Raw genomic sequence first — 11,927 nt, 5'->3', positions numbered from 1 at the left:
TATTATTATTTATGAAAATAATGGCAAAAAGTCTTAAACAAGTGAACAACATTTCTATATAGAAATAGATTTAGGTATTGACTAAATATTGCTGCTTTAGCTGTGGTACCTTGTGAATCTGAAAAATAGAAAATACAAGCTTTATACCATCTAAAAAAATGCATTCCTTCATCACTGTAATAAAATCTCATCTCAACTGTAGGATAACTATATAATGTTTTCTGACCTTTCAAGAATGGTGGAATGATTTTTTAATGGCATAAAGATCATATTTTTTAACTAACGAAAATATACCTTAACTTTAAAACAGAAACTATAACTTTTAACTTAACAAGAATATTAAGATATTATCTTATTAATTGACTAAGGTATTAGAGCTTGAAGGAGAAATATATATTCCCTCAATATGTATTTAGATTTACTAATATTTATCACACATAGAATAAATAATAAATAGATACAATTTATGATTTTTTAAAAAAATTATGATTCAATTTTGGGAATCAAAGTCCAGCCTCAGCTGTTATTTCTTAATACAAACCTAGGAACGAGAATGCAAACATTAAATTTGACTATATTATGTTACCATCTTAGAGTAGTCGTGGATGTATAAGTATTGAAACAACATTAAATTAGCTGATACGAGCACATTTTTTATCTTTATTTAAAAAAAAAATCACATTGTCTGCTCACTCCCTATAATATTTTTATTTAAATACTTTTCTAATACTTTTTTAAACATCCATTTTAAAATTATTTTAGATATATTTCCCATAAAACTTTCCTGACAATTGAAAAAACTCATTTCTCAAAAAGAACAGAGAATATCTTTGTAAAATTATAGCTAGAGTTGGCTTAACATCTGGATAAAGCAAATAGTATTAAAAGAACAGAACAAGTAGCTTTTTCGAAAAGGATCATGAATGTAGGTAGTACATCCCTTAAAGAAGTAATAAAAATAAGAAACAACTAAATAAATAAAATTATTTTAAAAAATGGAAAATCAATAAAAAAATTAAGTAAGAAAACTAATAAAAAATAAAATAAAAAAAAATCAACAGAAGTAAATTTCAGGTACATAATAAACGATATTTTTAGTCAAAACTATCGTGACTAATAAAAATAATCTACTCTTTAATAATCAATTAATTCAAATATAATAAAAAATATACACTGGATTTTTATGCAAATACATATTTAGTGTTTTTTTTAGCTGCTCATATTTTATTATTATATATAATAATAATATACATTTTTTATTAAAAATTGCAGTTAGAACCAATTAAATTATTTTTAATATAAGATGTATGTGAATAAATGCATATCTATTGGTCATTCCATTATTGCAGCAGTTTTAATAAAAGCAGGTTAAAATAAATTAAAATATATACACAGAAAAATAATGGATGTTATCAGATTATATTTTTGTTCTTATTAGTCTTTGAAATTATTTCATAGCTCAGAATTTAACACCAGGCACAATTCATGCAGTGTTTTTCTCTTTTTCACCTTTTTATGTAGAGCCAAGATAAATCCATATATTGGTAGTTTTTAGCAATATATTGATAGATATCAATCAATAGTTGATTCCGTATTATTGTGAAATATCAATATTTTGGTTTTGGTGTCCCAATCCATGACTGAGTATCCCAGTGAGGCGCACATATTTGTTCTGCATTAAGGTAGGAAACAATCATGTCAGTGTGGCCAACAGCTCCATGAACAGTTTCTCTATCACTAACACCATACCCTTTATTTTTGCTTAAGATTAACCTAGCATTATAATTCAGACAAAGTATGAGTTTTTATTTTAATCTTGGGGCTTTCATCATAACGCATTTATATTAAAAACAAAATACTATATTTCTTTGAATAAATGTAGAGCTTTTTTTCTAAATCTATCAATTGCAAAATAAGCGATTGATCTATATTCAACAAAAATAGGGTAATTGTGCATTATAAATATTTTATAACAATTTATAAAAATATATCCGGTATATTTTAGTTTTTTATTGCATAAAAATCCAGTATCTGAGCATAAAATATTAAATGTTACTTATTTCTATCATAAATTTATTTTAAGAAATAAAAGATTACATGAATAAATAAAATTAAATAAATAAATAATAAAATAAATATAAAAGAAAAGAAAACATACCTTTGGGAGGATAGTAGTGACCGCGACCTTCCCCATAGCCGTGAGCGGGTCCCCTTCTCGGCCCAGCCCTACCTCCGCTTGCGGGCGTCTGTTACCAAACGATCAATGATAGTTAAGTTTATATTAATTAGCAATATTATTAAAAATACATTATTAATAAAAAATGAATTATATTGCAATTTCAATTTTATTTTTAAATAAATCAAATATTTTAGACGATAAAATATAATTAATTGGGGATATCCCATTGTTTGCAGTTTCAAATAATAATCACAATGAAATGAAATTTATTTGAAACAAATGACAGAACGTTTAGAAGTTATATAAAAGAATAAAAAATTATTGTTATTGCCGAACCATTAAATCAGCAAAGTATGGAATTCATGATGAGATACAATATTTATGAAAACTAACACAATGTTTATATTAGCACTTCCTGATTCCTTAAGAAAAGATCATTTAATTAACGGAAATAAGAGATTAACTTGAAATATTTGGGAGCAAATTTTACTTCTGTGCCAAAGGTACAAATTAATCACCTTCACATACTGAAGAATTTAATTCAAACCTAAATCATCTAAATTCCAAAAATTTTTATTCTTCAAAGTAATAAATGGGTAAATGGGTTTAAATACATCTGTTCTTTGCTTCGCAATTGTCTTCATTTAAGGATTTGTCTCTTGAATAAAAATTTTATCCCAGATAATATATATCTCAAACTGTATTTAATTAGAAATATGTTTAGCTCAAGGTTATTTATCATTAATTTATAAATTAGATGTGGACAAATGAACTAAAAAAAAAATTGTTTTTAAAACAAATTCACAAATAAGTAAATTCATTAGTGATTGAAATTGAAAAAAGAATTTAGTTTTTTAGGATATAGAATCCAGATTTAGTAATTATGGGTGAAAATTGATTCCTAAAATGTCGATTTTGGAATTTATAAGCTATGAAGGTATGGAAAAACCTAAGTCTATTAATTTTTGTTACAGAAGTTTATTGATCCCCAAGAGATGGAACCTCTACTAACTAGAAAACAATTATTATTAGCCAAAAATAAATGTTAATGAAATAAATAAATAAAAACATAAATTTAACCTAAAACAAATGAAAAAAAAATCATAAGCTTAAATTAAAACAACTAAAAAAAATTAGAAAATTAGACTAAAATAAAAAAAATTGTATGAAAATTATTAATTATAGTTTAATTTTTCTCTAATGGATTAGAGCGTAACTTAACATTTTAAATATTAAAATAAGGTATAATAAGCAGGAAAAAAATAAAATAAGCAACAAGACAAGGGGGATAAAATACATGAAGGGTTCTCAGAAAAATGATATGGTTCCATATGTTGTGAGAATTGAGATTTTGTAGGTATATGTTGGCTAATGACATGATGTAACAACAAACCAATCAGTCGAAGATAACAAAAAAAAATATGTCTAACTGAAAATTGTTTTTGAAAACAGGTAACACAGGGGAAGAAAAAAAAAGATTTTCATACAATTTTTAGCAGAAAATCACATTAACTGGTGATGACTGGGTCCTAAAGAAGATGATTAAGCAGTGTTCTTCTGTACAACTGGATTGAATATGAACATAAAAAATAAGAATAGAACCATATTAACTCTATTCTAAAAACTAAATTTAATTAATTAAATAGTAACCATTCTTCTGAAAGTATGAATAGGTCTCCGGAGCGTTTCTGAGAAACGACGTGCAGGAGGCTTCTTTGGATTGGAAGAAGGAGTGTGAACAGCGCAGCATTTGATAAAAATACCCATGAAGAAAATAAAGCCAAGCCCCATCAGAGCACAGGCCCACCAATATTCCTGTTAAGTTGAAAAATAATAAAATAATTATTTAGATATCAAGCAAAGAGTAACAACAAAAAGTATATATATATACATTTAAAGACATTTTTATATATAAAAATATATATATTTATATATATAAACGTACATTTTTAATATATAACTAACAGTTGTAACCTAATAATAAAAATCAATAACTTACTTCCGCCCATTGTCGTAGAGTTGATAAATTCTGTTTGTTGAAGAGTAAGTTTTTCAACCTTACTAATGGACCTTCAGCGTCCACTGCTCTACATTTAAGAAAGACATCACAGTAGCCCTGAAATATTATAAATTTTTGTATACAAGAAATTAATTGTATTTCAGGGGGTAGAACCATCCTTGTCAAGTGAAGTACAATGTCAGATATCATGAAAATGACAAGTAAATTTAATAAAATATTACATGGATATTTTTCTTAAGTGGCAGCTAGTAAGGAATTTCTTAAATGAAAAGAGACTTAATCAATGTTTGTATATTGTGTTTACCATTATCTTGTCCCTTGTACTTTTATAACTTTATTTTTTCTAATTCTATTACAAAAAAAAACTTCCATTATAAACATTCCAACATTTCTTCAAATTTTTCAGGGATAAGAAACAAAACATATTGCTTAGGCCCATATTAACATATTTTCAGACTGGCTCATTGCTAGCACTAAATAATATTAGGCCAGAAAGAAACTTTTTACCATGAACAATTGATTTGTTAAATCTCGATAGTTAGAACCCTTTCAATTTCTTTTATTTTAGAGGAAGCCCTTAAAATAAAATAAATTCAACTTCAACAGACATATAACAGCAATTTTATGGTTTTTAGCTGCCCTAACTGTAAGAAGTTTCATACAAGCTTTTAGTATGTGAATTGTCTAGTACTACATGTATTTGATGGTTTATGTAAATTGTGTTGAAAAATATAATAAGAGTAATAATAATTTATGATAAGTAATAAAAATGGAAGAAATAATAAAGAAAGGGATAATAATTAGACACCTGGAAATTATCACAAGGAGATCCTGGAGTAAGAGATATTCCTCCAGATGGCAAACCCAAGCGGGCAGCGAATTCGGAAGTGCTACGACATGTTGTTATGTCAGTGCCATTTTGACAGGCAAGTTCACATAACTGCCGTTTATCAATATTTGGAGAGGCTTGGGAAGTTAGGAAGCATTCTGTCATGTTCCACTCAAGACATATAGATCCTCTACATTCACCATTAAGGCAGACCTGGAAGACAATAGAATAATTTTAGATAAACTGTTAAATCATGTAGTAAAAATTTCTGGTTTAGTCAACAAACAATAAGAACAAGCAATTTTTTTTTTCATATAAAAGAAATAAATGCCTTCATAAATAAAGGGACTTAATTTATGGCCCATCCTTTATTTAATTATTCAAATGATACATACAATTTTTAAAAATAATACCAATATGAGGATGTAATTTATTAAACATTATTTTATAAAAATAGTTTTAGTAGTATGTTTTGAGAAGTGTTCTTTGAGTTATGGCAATAATTAGTTTATTTAAAATCATTAATTAATTTATTATTAGTTAGTTTATTTTTATTTATTAGTTTATTTATCATAATTGATTAGTTTAATTATAATCATTAAACTGACATTAGATTTGTGAATGCCAATGTGAATAAATACCAAGATAAAATTCAGTAGCATATGAATACAAATATTATTTATTATCCTTTTCTTTAACTGCTTTCCATATCAATCACATTTGCACAGAAAATTGGTATTAATTATTTTAGTAATAATTCAAAAATATATAACAAAGTTTTTTTAATTTATGGATATTTTTCTTAAATAAATCTTAATAATAAATAAGAATTAAATAACTAATGCCATATTTATACTGAACAAAACAGAGAGTAAGTAGTATTTTTAGACTTAATGAATTAAAAATAATGTTTCAAAATAAAAATAAAATAAGTACCTGTGTCCCTTCATTGCATCTCGTTTTGTTGGCCTTTGGCATTGGGCGTGGGCATTGAGCTGTTCTTCCATCACATACCGACGACCAGGAGCACTCTGATTCTGGTTTACATTGGATGTTATGTGAAGCAGGCACGAATCTACACTGGTCACTTAAGCAGCATGGTCCCTGGCTCGGGCTAAAAATTTAATTAAAACATTATGCTAGAGCAACGTTATTTCAAAAAAAATATTTTAAATTAAAAAACGTCAATGAGTAAATAGGTCTCTGTATAGTTTCCTCACTATTTTTCATCCCTTCATTTCCTTTTCTGAAAATTATCTTTTTTTCTAAATGTTTTTAGATTATAATCTAAAGGGTGAGCTGTTGTTAAAACAGGTGTATAGGAAATTAGGTTGCTTAAGGGTAAACAAAAGTAATCAGTGAAATTTAACATTTATACTAGACCAAGTCTACACTAATCTTTCACTTTTATCAACATTTGAGCAGGATCAAACAAGCTGATTTTGAAATACAGGTCAAGAAAGTTATGAGTCAAGGAAAATACATGTAAGTGTAAGTAGGTTATGGACTTTGTAAAAATTTATACTACATTATGTTAAACTAATCTACAACTTTCCTTAACCTAAACCAAATTATACCAGCTGTTATAAGTTTCTGCATAAAGGAGCTTTTCAAAAGGGTAAGCCAAAGTAGTTGATGAAATTTTTACTAGACCATGTCAACTCTAATCCTCAACTTTACGCCAAAACGGAGGAGCTGTTTTCAAAATCTAGGGGTATCAAGGAAAATACATTTGTGCATGTATAAGGGAAAGCAGGGGATGGATTCTGATAAAATCAACATAGAACTAACTGGAACCAACCTAAATAGTCTGTGAAAATTTCATCAAAATCAGATTAACAGTTCAATCGATTATGCCTGAACACAAAGTCGCCTACAGGCAGGCACATAAATAAATTATTCATTGATGTCTAAAACTTATAAGTCTGAGGACAACAATTTTTTTCATTTCCTGTATAAATACAAAGCTTACCTATCTGTGCCAGTGAGGGACCAAAATTATAATTATGACAACTACAATCGTAATTATAATTAATATGATACAAATTGTATTAATATTAAAATATTGAAAGTGTATTTACCTGCATTGTGTATTTGCTCGTCGGGTACAACCCTTAGCAGAAGTATTTCTTCTCTTTTCAGAGTCATTTACAAGTCTTGGATAACAACATTTATCACGGCACTCCACTTCATCATAACCACAGTCACATTCTTCACCATCCTCAACAATTTTGTTGCCACAAAATGCTCCCGCAGATGCTGCAAAGATAAAATAGATTAATTAAAACACTGACAAACATGATGACAATTTAATGCTTAAAATCAGATACAACAAAAGTAAAAACAAGAATTATCACTTGCCTTTAAAACAATTAGCTTTTTTCTCAATTTCAATAGCATCCAAAACTTTGGATATGTTGCCTACACTACAGGATGAAAATTTACTGTTGTTGGGCCTGTCACCACTGGTTGCTGATGCAAACATAATGTAATTTCCTTTCAGTCCTCCAGGTCTGCATTCGGTTGGATAGTCATGCTGAAAAAAACAAATGAGCACTGTACAATACAAATTAAGAATTTTATATCAGAATTTAATAAAAACGTTTTTAGTAATCAATGTTGATAAGCATATATATTTTTTTAAACTTAAGGTTCATGCTGATTGGACACTACCAGAACCTTCTTAAATTATAATCACTATAAATATACCATACCTTGAGCTTAGTAGCAAGGGGCTACTTGAACCAACTAAAAAAAGATTTTAAATTATACTTCGGTTTCTAATTATGAAAATATATACATAATTCACCAGCACTGGGTCCTGAGGCACTTTATTAAGTTCTTGCTACATTTTTCAGTATAGGCCTAAGCAGCCCCAAGTTGTGATACATAATAAGTTATTTAAAATCAATCTTCATTTTATAAAACTATTTCATTTATAATTTGAAAGTAATACAGTAAGCTGTAAAGAGCTTCCATTGGCAAATTTGCAAACGACACCTTTCTCACTGCCTAAACATCGTCAATCCGCCTCAGAGAAGGCTTCTCTTTTAACTTCCTCCCTTTAGAAAAATAAAAACACAGTTTTTTAGCTCATCATAGCTTAGTCATTCTATAAACCCCAATGTTTATATTACCTTAAACTGGAGGAAAAGGAACTATATCTGGCTCAGGAGAAGAGCATTTGGAATTTCCAATTGGTCTTGATAAACAAGTAATCTCTTGTTTAATTCTCTGAAGCACTTTATTTTATTCTAATCATTAAGTGATAGTTTAAATGAATTACTCGTGGAAAGACAATGATTCTCATTGTCATAAAATAAGTCAAGGACAAAATAAGTTTGTACAGACATATTGAAACATAGTTAAAGGTCATTTCAGTAAAGAAATTACCAAACAGCATTCAGGATCAAACAATTAAAACCTATTTTAATAATAATTAAGAATTATATCACTATTAAGTGGCCTGATGACTCGTAGCAGGTCTTGGCATTCTCTATTAGCTTTCACCATTCAACACGAAGGAATACTATTTAATATCAGTTTATTTCATTCAGTTATTTTAAAGGAGATGAAATATCTAGAAGAGATTTCAAGAACAGCCATAAAATGTTGTGTTTCAGTATAGCAAAGATAATGGAGTAATTACACCAGATTACCTATCTATTAAGCCATCATCATTCTGATTTAAAGAATTTCAAGTCATGAGTTAATGTTTATCAAGTTAACCTCCATATAAAACCTCCTATGAGGGAAGAAAGAGTAAGTAATCCTTCAAGTGACCAATCTGTTACAATTTAGACTCTTAGACAAGAGTCTAGAGGTTGAAATTTCTGAATCAGTTTCACAATGAAAAAAAGTAAATTCTCACATGCTAGATTCAAAGCTGCCCCAAGAAAGTTGGACTAAATGATAAATTCATTTCTGATGCAAACACACACTTGAACAAAAAGTAAACTAGATTATATCTGTTCTAATCATGAGAAGTACCTACATAAATAAGAATAAAGAGTTTAAAATAGACAACACCTTAAGAGCTAAAAGTAATTTTTTTAAGGTTTTCAACAATCAACAAAATAATATTCGATTCAAATTTAACTCTTCATGGTTTTTCAATTTTACAAGACATCATGAGAGATATATGGTGGTCTATATGACTTACAGGCGATCCAAAATTGTGCCCGATTTCATGAGCTAATGTGAGTTGTGAAACTTTCGGAGGAACCCGGCTGTTGTAATTAACAAAAGTTATTATGCCAGTGTTGAGGCTTCTTTTAGTAGACTGATATAGACCTCCAACAGTTTCAGTATAAGTTTTATACCTCTCGCAAATTCCTCCAGAGGCACCTGAAAATGAAAAAAGTAATTTTTTTAATCGTAGTGAAAATGTTTAAAGATTTTAAAGAAAGATTAAAACAAAAAGAATTAAAAAATTAATAAGATTCATCTCTAGATACTATTTAAGGGAGTTATATTATATACATTTAAGGACATGGATTTATTGGGCATTTCGAAGAGGACAATAAATGCCGTTTATTAAGATTCAGAGAAATCTTAATAAATGTCGTTTATTAAGATTTAGAGATATCTATCAAACTTGATAGATTTCTCAGAATCTACCTATGTAGGAAATATTAAATTTATTCAAGGAGTTTGGATTATTTAAAAGACAAAATATAAAAACATTCACCTGAAGCTGAAGCCACCCAAGCCAGACCTAATGTACCTCCATTGAAATCTCGATAAGTGAAGACATATGCAAGGCAAAAAGCTTCATGATTTCCTAGCGAGTGAAGGTTCAGGAAGTTGCTCACATCAATATTTTCCATACAAAATGGATTTGGTTCACCTCTATAGTTGGGATTACAAGGTGCATCATCATCAATCTAAAAGTTATTGGAAACAAACAATTAATTATATAGAATAAAAGTATTAAAAGAAAACTGAAAAAAATTATCTGAATATCTGAAGTACCTTAATTCTTTGAACTTCAAATTTGATGTTTCTATGCTCTATCATGCCATCGAATCTAGTGTCTCTATAAATGTAATTCACGGCAGTAACGTGATGAGCAATCAGAGATGAAATTTCTTCTCGGGTTTTTTCAGGATCATTGTTTACCTATGGATGATACAATAGAATCATATCATTACAAAAATAAAAACATAACTGTTGCATAGTGAAAAATCATAATCTCGATTTTGAAAATCCTAAATTATTAAAAATACAAAATAAAGAATAATAGAACCTATTTATATCACTCACTATTTAAATAATAAAATGAATTTTAAGACTGATAAATAATTATAATAATATAATTATATTATATTATAATATATTATTACAATATAATAATTATAATGAATAATAATCATTTTAATATTGATAAAAAAACAACTTAAAAACCATTATGGACACTTGATAAACAAAAGGATGGTCGGCTTAAGTACAAGAATAAGGATTAGAAGTTTAATTCTAAGCAAGCCCAGTCTGCCATTGAAGTACGATACTCAAGAGAAAATATATTAAAAGCAAAATTTTTATGGACAACTATAGACTTCAGAATTCAGAAAGTATCGGAAATGAGTTGTATTTGGATGAAAAAGTAATATTGAATCATTAATATATGAGTTTACAGTGATTAATTAAATAATAAAGGTATTTAAAGAGCAATATATAAACAAATATTTTTATTGTTAGCAATTAATCTCTGTATATTAAATCAGGCATCCTAAGGATGGAGTATAGCTCCAAAACATTGATGCAAAAGTGTAATATATGTAAATAAAAAAATGTATATTTAATCTTCGAGGAAATATTTTTAAAAAATATATATAATAAAGTATCAATACATATTTCAGAATATGACACATTAATAAGTGAAGGCATGATGAAGGATGTACTTGAAACGTAAATTTGTAAATAATACCTGTTCTGAAATATGCCTCCAAATGAGAGGATCTGTTTGGATGAAAAGGGAGCAAGTGTTTCGATTTTCTTCCTTTGGTCTCGCTGCTCTCTTTTTTCTTGTATTAGCTTCTTTACTATATTTGCTGTACGGACTATCATTAAATATATTGTCTTCACTGTTACTAACTAAAGTCTTCTTATGCTTAGAAAGATCATCACTTTTGACAGTCTTTTCACTTTCTTTTTTATTTTTAGTCTCTTTACCAGCATTATATTTCTTTGGTAACTTTCTCTTATCATTTTCAGGGCTGTCTTCCTCAACAGCTGAGTTTTGTACTCTCTCCATCCATTCGCTTACTTCTGTATTGACTCCACAACCCCCCACGTGACCACCTAAAATAAATTATTTATGTTCAACAGAAATAAAAAAAGACGCAACAAAATAATTCATTTTAACATTTGCTCAACCTAGAAAGCAATACTACTGCAAGTTGAAAAAAAAAAAACAGATATATTAAGTATATATATTGAAAATTGAAATGCCAAAGCATACGGATAAAATATGAGTAATAATAGCGAACCTTTTTTTACAATTGTTACTGTTTAAAATAAAATAGAATAGAAAGATCATGGAATAGAAAGTATATTTAGTACATACCAGATCTAACATCCATGTAAGGATCTTCGACATCTGATTCCTTATAAATCACAGAATGGAAACTATTATTTCCAGGGAAATATCTAGATGCTTTCTCTACATAGTAGGAATCGTATTTTGATAAAATTTTTCCCTCAAATATTCCATCATGGAGGGAACCAAAAACTGTGCTCCCAGGTTCACCTATATAACAATAAAAAATGTTTAATGACTAAAAATATCTCAATTTTTATTTTATAAAACTAAATTTGTAATTGAATAGTATAAAGATAAGTAATTTAATATTATACATTAATTTTTAAACCAATTTGTCTGTTTTCAAGCAGTAATA

At 28.0% G+C, this 11,927-nt stretch overlaps 1 protein-coding gene across 1 annotated transcript in view; it reads right to left on the bottom strand.

Moving 5' to 3' along the window:
- Positions 1-2,091: 2,091 nt before the first annotated feature.
- The window catches only part of kuz (zinc-dependent metalloprotease kuz), a 27,266-nt gene continuing 17,430 nt past the window's right edge, over positions 2,092-11,927 (bottom strand). Inside the window, exons 3-14 of the mRNA XM_067052012.1 lie at positions 11,597-11,779; positions 10,958-11,331; positions 10,003-10,149; positions 9,719-9,914; positions 9,191-9,375; positions 7,390-7,564; positions 7,110-7,287; positions 5,965-6,142; positions 5,008-5,241; positions 4,179-4,295; positions 3,830-3,994; positions 2,092-2,246 (exon numbers count right to left, since the gene is read on the bottom strand). Of these exons, the coding sequence (XP_066908113.1) occupies positions 2,112-2,246; positions 3,830-3,994; positions 4,179-4,295; positions 5,008-5,241; positions 5,965-6,142; positions 7,110-7,287; positions 7,390-7,564; positions 9,191-9,375; positions 9,719-9,914; positions 10,003-10,149; positions 10,958-11,331; positions 11,597-11,779 (2,267 nt within the window). The 3' untranslated portion in view covers positions 2,092-2,111. The remainder of the gene's footprint in view (positions 2,247-3,829; positions 3,995-4,178; positions 4,296-5,007; positions 5,242-5,964; positions 6,143-7,109; positions 7,288-7,389; positions 7,565-9,190; positions 9,376-9,718; positions 9,915-10,002; positions 10,150-10,957; positions 11,332-11,596; positions 11,780-11,927) is intronic.

Source organism: Halyomorpha halys, unplaced genomic scaffold (genome assembly GCF_000696795.3).
Source record: "Halyomorpha halys isolate HHAL.00 unplaced genomic scaffold, Hhal_1.1 Scaffold866.1, whole genome shotgun sequence".
In the NCBI taxonomy this organism is placed as follows: domain Eukaryota; kingdom Metazoa; phylum Arthropoda; class Insecta; order Hemiptera; family Pentatomidae; genus Halyomorpha; species Halyomorpha halys.
This window is presented reverse-complemented; position numbering and strand designations above follow the sequence as displayed.